Raw genomic sequence first — 15,524 nt, forward strand, 5'->3', positions numbered from 1 at the left:
TATAATCTAGTCCAACCCCCTGCAAATCTAGTCCAATCCCCTTAGGGGATCAAACTTGCAACTTCGCCATTGTCAGCACCACTTCTGCTTGCAAAGCAGTTGCTCTACCACTTCCCTATAGTCCTTCCCTTTAAAATACAGTAGGATTCCCGTCTCCATTGTTCTGAATATAGGACTGGCTTAAATAATAACACAGCAAGTTGCCTTATACCAAGTCAGACCCTTGGTCCCTCTACCTTGGTATTGCCTACACTGACTGGCAACAGGTTTCCAGGTGGGGGTCTTTCCCAGCCCTACCTGGAGATGTCAGGGACTCCATCTGGGGCCTTCCGCATGCAAGGCAGGTACTCTACCACTGAACTACAACCCATCTCAGAGAATCCTGAGCTACCAAAGGAATAGAGGCTGTTGTTTCTGTGAGCTTTCTGTGGACTCCCAATGAAATGTGGCACCAGGAGGGTTGTGGTGATAAATAATGGGGGGCTCCCACCCAAAAGGTATCGACTGGCCTCTCTCCTCTTCCTTTGCAGGTATGATCACTATTCAGCTCTGTGTGAGCTCCTGCCTGTGGGGATCCCTTCGCTGGCTGTGTGTCTGCAGACTTTGGTGAATGGTGAGGGGACCTGGCTGGGGAGCTGTGCAGCGGGAGGGGGTGTCTGTAGGAAAGGCAGGACGATGGGTGGAGTTTAAGTGTTGCAGTTGCATCTCATGTGCATTTAACTTGTGCAATTTCAACCGCGCATGGTTGAAGGCAGACTGCACAGACTAAATCTAAGCAACGGGTTGGGTTTATTTGGCTCAGAAAGAGCTTTTCAGCTCTCTCCCTTCCTTGGAATGGGGTGGGGGGTGGGGTTAAGTCCCAGTCAGCATGCCAGCTCTTGCGAGATCTCACAGGGTCATCTGAGTTCCTGCGAGATCTTGCACAAGCATCTCTAGCATTCCAGAGCCAGTGCACTGAGCGGGCCTTTCCTCCCAAGCAAGGCAGAGAACTTAACAGCTCTTTTTGCATGAGGTCTGCTTGGGGGTAAAGGTAAAGGTAAAGGGACCCCTGACCATTAGGTCCAGTTGTGGCCGACTCTGGGGTTGCGGCGCTCATTTCGCTTTATTGGCCGAGGGAGCCGGCGTCCAGCTTCCGGCTCATGTGGCCAGCATGACTAAGCCGCTTCTGGCGAACCAGAGCAGAGCACAGAAACGCTGTTTACCTTCCCACCGGAGTGGTACCTATTTATCTACTTGCATTTTGACGTGCTTTCAAACTGCTAGGTTGGCAGGAGCAGGGACCGAGCAATGGGAGCTCACCCCGTCATGGGGATTCGAACCACCGACCTTCTGATCGGCAAGTCCTAGGCTCTGTGGTTTAACCCACAGAGCCACCCGCATACCTGGCACAAAAGAGCTTTTAAGCTCTCTGCCTTGCTTGCTAGGCAAGGCTCTGGAAGTATGGGTGATTCTCTCTCTTTCCCCTCACTTATTAGCTGTGTGGGCACCTCCAACGTTTGGGGTATTTGCTATTTTTGTGTATATGCAGAACCCTTGGCACCAAACCCTTGTGTAAGATTTGATTGCAATGTATTAAGTGTTTCTCACTCCTGCCTTTGCCTTTAATCTCAGTGCTAATCAGCTAGTCTTGGACCAGCAGTGGAGCAGCGTAGTCTTCTTTCTTGCCCATAAGTCACAAAGGACTAGCAGCTTAAATTTCCCATTCACATCACCCAGTTTAGAACCCCAAGTTGCTCTGCATGGAAGCACTTCAATGGAAACTCAGCTGGGCAAAATATCCGCTAACACACCCGCTCTCCCGCACCCCAAATTCTCTTGCCACAGGGGGATTTACAGAAGCTACCAAGAAGAAGGTTCTGTCCATGCTTGGCTTCGAGAACATGCAGTTGGAGAAGAGCATATGGTGTGTAGGGGGTTGAATGGGGCAGGGGTGTCACCTGGTGATTGGGTGGGGGCAGTTTTTGAGTAGTTGAGTGGTCATTCTTGTACCAAGCAGTCGCTGGGCTACTTGTGAATAGCCAGTGAAGCTGAATGTTGGAAGATTCAGGCCAGGTAAAAGTAAGGACTTCTCCAGACAGCATGTAGTTAAACTGTGGAACTCACTCCCAAAGGAGGCAGTGATGGCTGTTAACCTAGGTGGCTTTCAACAGGGGTGGACTTTGGTAATATGGCACTTTGAGCAGGGACCAATTCCCTGCTCAAAAATATTTCTTATTTTCTTATTTCTTATTTTCACAATAATGTATTTTGGTACAGTTGCTTTTAAAATGGATGTTTTTGGGAGGTACCCATTTACAGTAAATATAGGTCTTACTATTCATCATCATCATCATCATCATTTCCTAAATCTGGCACAGCTTTAGAAGAGGATTGGACAAATTCATGCAGGCAGAGACTATTAATGGCTAGCAGCCAAGATTGCTGTACTCTGCCTCCACATTTGAAGGCAGCAATGCTTATGAATACCATTTGCTGGAAACCAGAGGAGGGGAGAATGCTCCTGTGCTTGAATCCTGCACAGCAGGCTCTTCTAGTGTTCTTAGGTGAGCAAGTGCGTACAGATTTAGCTGGGGGCGAGCTGGCAGCCATTTGTACACATCTAACTCAGCATCTGTGGTGCTTCAACATTTCTCTCTCTCTCCCCCCCCCACCCTTCCTGTGTTTTTCATTAGTGATGGCAATGGGGCATTTCCAGGTTCTGATATCTACCGTATGGTGGAACAGGTCACGGGGCAGCTAAGAGACTCCGTTATCAAAGTCCTGGAAGAAGAGAGGTAAGGAGATCTGGAATGGTGGTAGGGAGGCTCTGCAGCCATGTGTGTGTGCATGTCAGGATGAAACCAAGGTTCCTTCGACCGCCATAAAATAATAAATAAATCTAAACGTGTCTATTTAACAAAATCTACATGCCCCTTGATTATAATAAAGCTTCAAAATAGCTTACATAAAAGAAAGCATTAAAATAATCAACAAATGACAGTCTAAAAAGCAGGTATTTAAAAAGCATTGCAACCAACAACAAGCAACAATAATCTAAAAATGGATTAAGACACATGTAACTTTTGCCAGGATCGCTTTGCTTAAACAAAGAAAATAATGTTTAAGTAGGTGGTGGAAAGCACATGTAAAGCATAGGACTTTCCCCCAAAGAATCCTGGGAACTGTACTTTACCCCACACAGCACCCTTATCAAACTACAGTTCCCAAGATTCATTGGAAGAAACCAAGCACTTTAAATGTACAGGGAGGCTGTGATGCAAGGCAGCTTTTCCCTTAAATTTGCCCACCGCCAAAGGGTGCTGGTCTAAATGGAAAGTTTGGGTGGGTGGGGGGTAGCAGCGCCTGTGTTGCAAGTAGTTTGGGGACAGAAAACCTTTTGGGATGACACGATATAGTATTCCTTACCTCCACAAACGACCTTTTCGGAATTGTTCCATAGCCAACCTGTGTTCTATCCTGCCTTACATATGAGCATAGCTGTCAAGCATCCCTTATTTGGTGGGACAGTCTCTTATCCCAGCGCCATGTCCTGCTGCTGTCCCTTATTGATGATGTCCCTTAAATAAGCTGCTGAAGGTAATGGGCCCCTTTCTATGTCCAGCTGTCCTTTGTCAACAACAAATTGTTGCTTTTTTGTGTTGAATATATGGTAATATATGGTAATTTATGGACCTAATAGGTATCTAAAGGCATTTGCACGCATCAAAATATGTATTTTATCAAAGTAATTGTTGATCCCTTATTTTGGCTGCCGATCCCTTATTTTCGAGGCTGCTGGTCCCTTATTTTCAAACTTGTAAGTTGACAGCTATGCAAACGAGGTGGATGTTCATTGGTGCTCCCTAGTTGACAACAAAAACTAGGAAATCTGTCTGCTGTCCAGGATTCTTGTTTACTGAAGCAGGATGCGGAGGGAGCTGACAGCAGGAGAAGGTGGTTGGAAAATGGGGAGAACGGAAGAACACAACATTTGCTCAAAATCACAGCAGTGTGTGCTCATGGGGGATAAAGCTATCCGTGGCTACTAGCCACAATGGCTGTTTTCTACCTCCACTAGTGGAGACAGGATGCTTCACAATACCAGGTACCAGGAATTGCAGGAGGGGAAAGGGCTGCTGTGTTCAGGACTTGCTTGTGGGTTTCCCCAAAGAGGCATCTCATTGGCCTCTGAGGCTAAATGAGCTGGCACTTCATCCAGCAAGACTATTCTTAACATTTTTATTTTTTAAAAGTAATTTTTATTAGTTTTCAAATTACTATGGAAACACAGAGACAAGTAAACAAGAACAAAAAATCCATAGTGACTCCAGCTAAAGGCAGGGCATTCGAAACCTAAACATGTTAAATAACAGCATCCAGTCTAAAATAACGGCAGCTATATTTCTTTAGACAGTGTGGGGAGAGAAACCTGTAACCCTGAAACTTAACTAAATAAAATAAAATCCCACCATATGGAATAGAAGTGATCAGGATCTCCCTGTCCCTTAGAGACCCAGAACATATGTGGCATTTCTTCTGCAATAACTAAATTCAAGATATTTTTGTACTCTTAATGATATAGTCAGGTTTTAAAAATGATTTCCACTGTTGTGCTGTAGAGTTCCTGGCAGCTGCCAGCACCCATGTCAAAAGATCCTTTTGGCAAAATGTCTTCGTAGTTTGTATATTTTGTTAGGGATAAATGGAGGGAAATTTGAATGTGTGTTTAAATAAACTTTTATATCTCCTGATAAGTTCCATTGTGGAATGAAGCAACCTTGCGGGTATTCACACCATAGATTTGGGGGGGGGGGGAGTCCCTTTGTTCCCACGACCTCTCCAACAATTCTGTGATGTATTAGAAGAAATATGGGAACGTTGAACAGGCATCTTACATTCTTAACTGTTTTTAGCTTTAATTTTAAGGCTCGCCCTAATTAATTACTTTCCCTTATGGCTGCTGCATACCTGCATGGCCTCTTAAATAAAACGAGCTGCAGATAAGGAAAGTAATAGTCCCACTCTATTCTGCCTTGGTCAGACCCCACCTGGAGTGCTGTGTCCAGTTCTGGGCACCACAGTTTAAGAAGGATATTGACAAGCAGGAACTGTGTGCAGAGCAGGGCGACCGAGATGCTCAAGGATCTGGAAACCAAGCCTTGTTTATGTGGAACAGTTGAGGGAATTGGGGATGTTTTGCCTGGAGGAGAGAAGACCGAGAGGTGATATCACAGCCATCTTCAGATATCTAAAGGGCTGTCCATGGAAGATGGAGCATTGACTCCCAGTATGTTTCCGAGCACAATTCAAAGTGTTGATGCTGACCTTTAAAGCCCTAAACGGCCTCGGTCCAGTATACCTGAAGGAGCGTCTCCACCCCCATCATTCTGCCCGGACACTGAGGTCTAGCGCCGAGGGCCTTCTGGCAGTTCCCTCACTGCGAGAAGCCAAGTTACAGGGAACCAGGCAGAGGGCCTTCTTAGTAGAGGCACCCGCCCTGTGGAACGTCCTCCCATCAGATGTCAAAGAGAAGAACAACTACCGGACTTTTAGAAGACATCTGAAGGCAGCCCTCTTTAGGGAAGCTTTTAATGTTTAACACATTACTGTATTTTAATACTTTGTTGGAAGCTGCCCAGAGTGGCTGGGGAAACCCAGCCAGATGGGCGGGGTATAAATAATAAATTATTATTATTATAAGCTTGCTTTCTGCTGCTCTGGAGGGTAGGACGCGAACCAGTGAATTTAAATGGCAAGAAAGAAGATGCTGACTAAACAATAGGGAGAGCTTTTTGACTGTAAGAGCTGTTTTGACAGTGGTTGGATGGTCATCTGTCAGGAATTCTGGAGCTAGGAGTCCAGCATTGCAAGGAGTTGGACTAGATGCCCCTTGAGGTCCCTTCCAACTATGCAGTTCTATAATTCTATGATGTAATCCTCTGGATGCGATTTTAGGGTGTGTAGGACACAGCAGGAGCTGTGGAATATCCTGCTGGGTTGAGGGAAGAAAGGAAGCAGAGCCTGTGTTACCCAGAGCTCCTGTTCTAAATATAAAAGGAAGCAAACAAACCTTTAAAACAATCAGTTAGCTTCCTTTCCTGGAACAAGCTGTCTCAGCCTTCACACACTGCTGTTTGCTTTGCTTTTTAAGTTGTACCTATTTATACATATCGATAGCACAATTACAATGTAATAACATTCTAGTTCTGAAACTGACAATTAAAAGTCCGGACTGGCAGTCCGATCCCCAGGAATGTTTATATACAAGGCAGGCTGAGACCCTTCTTGCCCTGGATTGCAGGCCTTCTTTAGACATTGGCCAGAGTCAACAGAAGATGATCTGAAACTGTTTTGCTAGCCTTCCAACCAGAGGACAACAGGAAATTTTAAGTTGAGCCACCAAACTGCAGGAAAAGCTGGGCAACAAAGATCAGGATAGAAGTTCAGGGAAGAGTTGCAAATCAAGCATCCCCAAAGGTGAGAAGAGGGTAGCAGTGCAGCATTCAGGTTCAAAGATGCAAAGCTTCAGACTCAACCTCCTTTAGAATATAGGTCAGCAAAACAAACCGGATAATGCAACTGGCTAAGATAAATGGATAGACATTGTTTTGGGAGCTGTACAATTGGACTTCGGTGGAATAGCGCAACTAACGCATGTGTGCAGACTCCAAGCCAGTAGCCACACACACACAAGGAGGGTGCTAAAATGGTGGTGAGAAGCACCTGTCAAGAGAGGGGTGTGTGTGTCAAAAGGGGGGGGGGTGTTGCAACACTCTGTCTCACCCTCTTTGTGAGCAGAACATAGAGAGATGTAAAGGTAAAGGGACCCCTGACCATTAGGTCCAGTCGTGGCCGACTCTGGGGTTACGGCGCTCATCTCGCTTTATTGGCCTCACATCCCCCTCTTTTGTATCCCTGTTACTAATTAATTCAGCAAATTCATATCCAATTTATTTGTCTAATTATCCATCCAATCTTATTTTTAACCTCGTTGCTAGAACCCCTTCAGTTCATTTCAATGCCTTTAACTTTCAAAAATTTTACAATATTTCTGTAAGTAAATTTTAAATTTCTTCCAATCTTCTTCCACCAACTCTTCTCCCTGGTCTCGGATTCTGCTAGTCATTTCCGCCATCTCCATATATTCTATTACTTGCATCTGCCATTCTTCCAGAGTGGGTAGGTCTTGTGTCTTCCAATGCTTTGCGATGAGTATTCTTGCTGCTGCTGTTGCATACATTTAAAAATTCCTATCCTTCTTTAACACCAATTGGCCGACTAAGCCCAGGAGAAAGCCGTGGACCCACTGTTTTAATTCTGCTTCCAGGGACTGCAGAAAATTAGACAAGGAAACTGCCTTAGTCTGACCAATTGGTCAGTCTAGCTCAGTACCATTGGCAGTTGCTCTGCCGCTAAGCTGTGGCACTTTCCCTGTTTTGCTTTTAGCCTTAATGCATCAGAAACCCACATTTCTCACCCACAGAATAATTAGTGTTAGGTAAAGACACCCGCCATCTTGAAAACACTCCCCTCCTCATATGGGGATAAACTGAATTGGACAGGTAAAAAGGGAATTTTGGCTGCTGTTTAAAAGATGCATTTTACATTGTCCCCCACTATTGATGCTGCTGAGTCAGGAGTCATGGAAGTTTCATTGCCTGAGTCATAGAATCATACAGTTGGACGGGACCTTGAGGATAATCTAGTCCAACTCCCTGCAACGTTGGAATATGCAGCTGTTCCTTATGGGGATCGAAACTACAGCTTTGGCATTATTGGCACCACTCTCTAGCCAACTGAGCTATCGTAGCTTTGAGTGTTTTGATGCAATTGCCTGGTCTGTCTTCGTTTGGCTGCTTCATGGGGTTTCTCTTTCTTTCTTCTCTCCCTGTGCACGACAGCTCTGTCAAGGGATGGTTCAGTCCTTACCATCGGAAGCACCAGTTTGGAAACCCTCGTAACCTGGAGAGCTTTGGTAGCAAAGTTCTCAAGTGAGTGAGCACACACACACCCCGCAAGTGATTGAAGGGTGGGGTGGGAAGGCAAGGGGGTGGGGGCTCAGTCCTTTATTTATTTATTTATTTATTTATTTACTGCATTTATATCTTCCCTTTTCATCTGAGAGCTCAAGGTGGCATATGTGCTTTCCCTGCCTTCCCATTTTAGTCCTCACAACAAACCTGTGAGGTAGATTAGGCTGAGAGTGAGTGACAGTCCCGAGGTCACTTAATAAGCCTCATGGCTGAGTGTAGATTTGAACCCTGGTCTCTTCCAGGTCCTAGTCCAACACTGTGTAGCCACCGAACTATATATACCGAGACCTCTCTTGACTAGGAACAGGCAAATCTGTCAATCACAGTTTCTCTCAGTTTCTCATTTATCTATGTCCGGTTTCCACATCAGTTCACAAATTCTTTTTCTTTTAATGTCCCCATGAAAATCCACCAGTGTTTCAGTGCAAATTTCATCTAAAATACACTTAATACATTTCGGCATGTTATTTTCAGTAATGATATGCCTTTTTATGCAGACTTTACCCTAGTTAGTACATGCACATTTTTGTACATGTTACTTGACTTTTGTACACGTTACTTGACATTGCTAAATTCAGAGAAGCAAACATTGCATAGGATGGTCATGCTTCTGTCTGCATATAGTTACAGAAAGTGAGAATTAGGAAGAGTCATCTATCTATGTGAACTGAGTCAAATTCCTTTGCCAGTCCTAACTATTGAGTACCAGCTGGGGAAGTTGTGTGTGTTTTATGAGTACATGGTCATTTGCCATTGCAAACAGACAGGAAGGGACATTGCATTCTAGGTCAGCCTTTGCCAACCTGGTGGCCTCCAAATGTCTTTGACTACAACTCCCATCAGCCCCAAGTGGTGCAGATGGTTTGGATGCTGGTCCAAATCTTCGAGAGGGCAGATGTTTGGCAAAAGGTTGTTTTTTTGCAGCTGAACTTCGTAATTTTTCACAATAATCTTTATATAGAGGATGATAGATAATGCACTGAGCATTGTCTTCTGTAGCCATTTTACATAAAACACACATAAATGCTGCTCCAAAGGTAGTTTCTTACCATGGCCATTAGGGCTGGGCGATAGGTTTTCAACTTTGTGATATATCACCAGCTAAATATCACAATATATTGATATATAACAATGTCTGAAATAAGGATGGAACTATGTAGAAGCATTGGCTGGCTTCACGGTCTTTCCCAGATTGTGATTTTTGTACAGCACACACATACATCATGATTCACTATATATTGCCAGGATATATATCTCTCTCACCCAGCCCTAGTGGCTATCCAGAAAGAGCACTAAGCCTTAACTCTGTAAAAGCAATGCTACCCAGAGCCAAAGCAATCAATTTTGAATTGCTTTTTGATGATCTGTATTAATACAGGGATATAGCCTAGAAAGTCTCAAGCAATGGAGAGTTAACGTATCAGTCAAAGAAGCTCTCTCATACACAGATGCCTGCCATTTAGACGCTGAGTGGACTGAACATGTGAAGATGACCCATTTGCCCATCTAGCTCAGCCCTCTCCTTTGTCTGGGGGGCAGCAGCATCTATCCATGGCGTCTGCCTCCCCATCCACGCTCTTCCTGGTATTGGAAATCCTTAACTGGAGAGGCCAGCTGGGAGTTGAACCCGGTGCCCTTCCCTTGCCAAGCCTTTGAGCGTTGTGCCACACGTTCCCCAGGGTGGAGGGGGGCATTTCACACCACCGTGCTTCCTTCCTGACTCTCTTGGGCTCTTTCCCCCCACCCCAGAGTTCACGAGGACTGGGAGAGCTTTGTCCAGAGCTTCCGCTCCCGCATGGAGAGCATCTACTTCCCAGACACGGTGGAGGAATGGATGGAGGAGAACGTCAACCCCTACCTGGACCGGTTGCGCGAGTTTGTCCGGGACTTCAGGGAAGTCATCCGCCTCAACGCCCGGCCCAAGACCCTGTAGCGGGGCACCCCCACCCCATCGCCAGCCCAGAAGTGGGTGTCCAATTCAGTTGCTCCACTGTTGTGTTGTCTTTTAACTTGGAAGGAGTGTGCAGGCCAGAGGAGAGGGGTCTTGTGCCTTGCCCTTCGGCCATCAAAGCAGAGGCTCAGTGGGCAGAGTTTGGAGGCTCTTTACAGCCAGTCTCCACCAGGCTTCCTTCTCCCACCCCCTTGGAAGATGGAATTAGGGCTGAGCCAAAACGCCCCAGCCCCCCAGCCCACTGGGAAAAGCAGTGGGAGCAGCAGCTTCCCCATTTCCCCCCTCTTCTTTTTACTTTTCACTGCTATAAGTGGTGGACAGTGATGTGGTCTCCCCTCCCTATGCAAAATGACACTTTCCTTCTTCTTTTTAATTCCTGCTGCTTTAAGTTCTGCCAGAGGCCCGGTGGCTGCTGTTTTACACCACACTGCCCCCCTTCCCCTGAGAATGTCACTATGCCATGTCATGACATCTCAATCTCAGGGGGTACGTGTTAGGGGTTGGCAGTAGGCTGGTGGCTGCTTGCTCAACAGCCCCTGCCTCACTTTCTTTTCCTTCCTTTTAAATACCCACTTAGCCATCCTTCCACCTTCAGCTCTCCTCCCTCCTGGAATGACTAACCCCCTGCAATGCTGCCCCATGGAAATCACCAGATCTTGGATAGCCAACGTAGTGGTGCCCTTCAGATGTGGTTGGACTCTCTCCATAAGTCCCAGGGGTTGAGGGTGGAGGGATTTGAAGTCTTCAGTGACATCCTGATGCCCCCATATTGGCTGCCATATTTGCATCAGGAATTTTTCATCCACCTTGCAAATCTCCTATTTCCACTGGGGGGGACGTGGAATCAAAAGGAAGCGTTTGGAGCAGCTCTAACCAGGATAGTGGAATTCTTTCTCCTGGGGGAGTGCGTGACATTGGGGGGCAAACTTTAACAAAATCCCTGTTTGAAGAGGCAGTCCTGAAGGGGGGGGTGAGCCGAAGCATCAGTCATCCTTCATATGTCCCCTCCCCCAAGTCTGCTGATGTGGCTTCTTCTCCTTCCATTGATCCCTTCAGCCTCATGGTTGACTTCACACTGGTAGTATGGTGCAGTAGTGAGAGTAGGCAGGTTAGGCTTGGAGGTGTCAGTTGCCAACATCTAGCCTAAATAACACAATCCCAAGTCAGCAAAAGTTAGGAACATCATCATTAGCTGTGAACTCCCTCCCTCCCTTCCTCTCTATCTCTCTTTCTCTCTCTGTCTGCATGAGAGGAAATCCCTCTGTTTACCACAACAGCTGTTATTGGGCTGGATCCTTAGCCCCATATAGAACAGAGCCGTTGAGATCAATGGGATTTGAGTTATCACCAGCTTAAATGATTTCAGTGGGCCAGCTCTAAGTATGGCTAAGCCACGGCCCAACCTTTTGCAAAGAGTCCCTGCAGAAACTCATCCCTTCGCCTTCACGACCTCTAAGGCAGACTCTCCCAACCTGATGTTGTTGGACCACAACCTCCCTAACCTTCTGGCTGGGGCTGGTGGGATTCGTAGTTCAAAACATCTGGAGCTCCCCAGATTGGAAGGAAGATGTGCTAGAGGGGCGGGAAGGAGTCTTGCCTACTTTTGCAGCCAAAAGGAAACATTGGAGGTTCTCTGGTAGGTCTGTGAAAAGACCTGACCTGTTGCAGCCAGGAAACTTTTCTTTCTGGGCCCCCCAAAGTGAGCCTCCATGCCATTGCATCCCTGCATCCTTTGCTAGTCATGGCCAGGCAGCAGAGCTTCCGAACAGGCCGCTTTGGAACAAAGCAAGCCGGCTTGGGTTTCATATGAATGTGGCTTTTAAAAAATGCCCGGCTCTTGGCCTGGTTCCAGGTTCTCAGCGCAATAGAACAAACAGCCAAAAGCTGCCTGTTTTTTAATCTGAAATGCTGGTGGGTCTTTGGCACCTGCTCGTCTTGGACCAGTTGTGATGGATGCATCTTGAACGCCCCCTGCTGTTGCTCTGGAGCCTCCCTGGGGTTGAGTTTGTTTTGATTTGAAGATTTCTGAAAAGTTCTATTACCCCCCCCCCTTCCTCCTTCCTCCTTCCATTCAGAGGCAGAGAATCAGCTGGTGAAACTTCCTTGTTCCTAGAATATCTGAAAATCAGCCCCTCTCCTTTTGTGCTTTCTGCCTGATGCTTCTTCTGCCTCTCTATCAATTCCACCTGCTTTGATCACTCACCCTGTTTGGGCTGCTCGCCTCACTCATTTCTCCTAAATTCATGTCTCAGGCTGCCTTCTGGATAAAAGGTCCCCATTTCTCTCCCCCTGCTGTGGATTCTGCTGCTCTGGTATTGCTCCAGTGACTGACAGGTGTTGCCCCTCCCAGAAGGCGTGATCTTGATCACTGTGGTCACTGGTGGATCTGGTTTGGTTGGGGATCTCCAAGTTGCATTGCTGTTTGGGGTTTTTTTTTTTTTTTTTTTTTTGTACAGAACAGATTGCTTCTGTAATGTGGATGACGAAGACGATGGTAATAATAAAGTATTTTTTTAAAGAAGTGGTCCTCTGTATGCCAGTGTTTGTGCTAAATAGACATGGGGGCTGATTTTGGGATATCTTTTCAAGGTTCCTATTCTGATGTTGGCTAGAAAAAATGACATTAAAGAAAATGTTTTTATTTTATATAAGATTATTTATATACTGCTTTTGTGGGGATCTTGTTTGTTCACCTATTTATTTAAACATGACCATGTCCAAAAATACGACTGGTCTAAATGTCTAATGAGTCCATTAGTAGTATGAGCTATCTTTTTTGCTATTATTAAATGATTATTTTCATTTCTAATTAGTGACATACAGTACATATAGAGAGAGGTAAAAAGAAAACATTTCATTTGAAAATGAACTTAAAGGAACAAACTGAATGAAAATTCAGAGATTTTCACACTGTAGTCTGGGTGCTGGGGCTAATGGGAGTTGTAATCCAAACTTCTGGAGGGCATCAGGTTGGTGAGGGCTACCCTATGGAATATGTAAGTCCCTGAGGAGATAGGTCCTTGTCAAGCTATGTTGCTTTTGGTTTGGGCTTTTTCGTTTTATTTTAGTTTTCAAACTAGTCTAATGATAGATAACTTGTGGATATCACCCACCCAAATATTCAAAAACCGCTACCCTGTTTTTTGGGGGTTGTCCCATTTTGTTCTATTCCCAAACTGGTAGCCACCCAAGCTAGATGCTGTTATAGAAATAGAGTCAATATCCCATTATGGATTCATTTGGGCTCTTACTCTGGGACAAGAAACAGCAAACATGTGTGTGTGTGTGTGTGTGTGTGTGTGTGTGTGTGTGAGAGAGAGAGAGAGAGAGAGAGAGAGAGAGAGAGATTATTTTTTCAGGAGAGATTCAAGCACATTCTGGGGAAAGATGTAGGTTTGTGCTATTTAAGTTAATTAGACAGCCTGGTTGACAAATCCACACTGAAAAAACAAAGACTTTTTGCAGTTTCAGAGGTGTTAGGGAAATGCATTGCAAAGTGCAGGATGAACAAATGACGAATGGGAAGATATGTAAACACCCTGCAAGCAAATCGGGATGGATTCTCCAACCACTGTTGGAGGAACGATGCTTCTAAACACCAGTTGCTGCAGAATGCAGGGGAGCTGCTGTTGTGCTCTGGGCCTGCTTGCTTCCCCCTGGGGCATCTATATAGTCCCTGTGAAAACAGGATGTTGGACAAGATGGACCGATCGCTGGCCTGATCCGGTACTGCAGGGCTCTTATGTTTGCCATGTAGGACGGATGCTTGTTTTTCTGTAGCCGTCCCATAAACAAATCACAATAAATGCTCAGTAAAGGCTAGACAGTCTAATCGCCATGCAAGCAAACCAGTCTGCATGCTCAATAACAGGGAGAGCTGGAGGAGCCCCCAGAATGTTTCAGCCAAGCATCACCACCACAGCCTCTTTGCTGATGCAGTTTCACATCTGTCCCTTGTGGTTTTTGCGCTCGATTTGGAGGCAGAACTCTTTCAGCCAAGAGGTGGAGCTGTTCTCTCAGACCTCTTGCAGGGAGGCAGGTGCGACCATATTACCAGCAGTTCCATCCATGGCTGTGAGAGGTTCTCTTGCATCCACTCAGAAAGCCGTTTTGCTGATTTTATTTATTAAGGAGATTTGTGCCACCTGTCGTCCCCCCCCCTTTCAATTTCAGAAGCTCAAGGCAGCTCACACTAATGGGATGGCTGGGGAGGGGGCAGTATCCCAAGAACAATAAAGCACAGAAGGATATTGGAAGATTTTGGACAGACAAAAGGTAGGGCTGGTTGTCATTTGCATTTATATCCCACCTTTTCCTCCAAGCAGCTCAAGGCAGTGTGCATAGTTCTCCCTCTCCTCATTTAATCACCACAACAACCCTGCAAGGTAGAATAGGTTGAGAGTGACTGACTGGCCCAAGAGTCACCCAGTGAGATTCATGGCGGAGCAGCAATTTGAACCCTGGTCTCCCAGGCCCTAACCACTTCACCACATTGGCTCTATCCTCTTCTTCACGCAGCGGGTGTTAAACTATGGAACTCACTCCCACAAGATACAGCCACCAGTACAGCAATGGTTATGTTCTACCTTCACTGTTAAAGGAAATGCACTTCTAAGATGCTGGACCAGGTGGGCCTTTGACCTGGTCCAGCTGATGTTCTTTTTCTTCTGATGTTCTTAAAGCAAACTAACGCCACACAAACTTTAACTGCCATACACAGGTTGGGGGAACATGTACCATAAGCACGGCCAGTCCCTGCGGTTTTGCAGATTCACCGATGAGCTGGGCCCCATCCACCGCTCCAAGGTTTCTCTGGATCTCGCCTGCCAAGATCTCACCTGGCGTTTGGCCCCAGAGCCTGTCTGGAATGCTTGAGCCCAGTCTGGCACCCGGCTAGACCCAAAGCCGTTGGTGTTCCTGAGCATGGGCAAAGCACTCTTTCCTTTTGGCCAAATAGCTGGAAGCAGAGCGGATCTTTGGTGCAGCGCTGATACAGGTGTTGCGTCGGAAGGTTGGCGATTTCTCAGCCTTTGGAGAGCAAGACGCTGTTTAATCAAGGGAGCCGAGCCGTAAGAGACGAGAACCCGCAGCCACTTGCTGCCCTGCTGGGAGAGCAGGATTCATCCATCTTGCTTCTTTGCCTGCCTCGCTCCCCGCTGAGCCCAGCACTTCCGCGGCGGGGGAAATGTAGGCACAGCACTGCTACAGGCTCCTGCCACAGACAGGAATCTGGGTCACTCCTGCCTGGGTGACAACGAGTCCTCCTGAGAGGGAACCGCGTCCCTCCCTGGCAGCTGGTTGGTCTCTCCTTCGGAAGGCAGCCGGCACTGCCGCCTGCAGGGCAAGGTAGCTCTGACAGACAGAGGCCAAGTTCTCACCAAGGCCACCAGCCCCTGTGTTACAAACAGAGGAAGCTGCCTTATACCGAGCCGGGTCTTTGGTCCATCCAGTTGGCCGAGAGCATCCTTGCTTTCCAGCAGGGCACATTGTGACTGGCTCCAGCAGGCCCAAGCTGGAGATGCTGCCCCTGGGGATTGAACCAGGAACCTACTGCATGCAAG

The 15,524-nt window shown here is 46.6% G+C and overlaps 1 protein-coding gene across 7 annotated transcripts in view; it reads left to right on the forward strand.

Moving 5' to 3' along the window:
* The window catches only part of LOC309329658 (hexosaminidase D-like), a 40,839-nt gene extending 28,355 nt beyond the window's left edge, over window positions 1-12,484 (forward strand). For 5 of the 7 annotated variants that reach the window (XM_081840651.1, XM_081840652.1, XM_081840653.1 and 2 more), the window contains 5 exons: window positions 531-613; window positions 1,825-1,903; window positions 2,673-2,774; window positions 7,881-7,970; window positions 9,762-12,484. In XM_081840651.1, the coding sequence (XP_081696777.1) occupies window positions 531-613; window positions 1,825-1,903; window positions 2,673-2,774; window positions 7,881-7,970; window positions 9,762-9,945 (538 nt within the window). In that variant the 3' untranslated portion in view covers window positions 9,946-12,484. Of the gene's footprint in view, window positions 1-530; window positions 614-1,824; window positions 1,904-2,672; window positions 2,775-7,880; window positions 7,976-9,761 lie in introns of those variants that run through there. The other 2 variants (XM_081840650.1, XM_081840655.1) reach the window with 2 other exon arrangements.
* The last annotated feature ends 3,040 nt before the right edge of the window (window positions 12,485-15,524 follow it).

This window comes from Podarcis erhardii (assembly GCF_964252035.2).
Source record: "Podarcis erhardii genome assembly, chromosome: 14".
Classification (NCBI taxonomy): domain Eukaryota; kingdom Metazoa; phylum Chordata; class Lepidosauria; order Squamata; family Lacertidae; genus Podarcis; species Podarcis erhardii.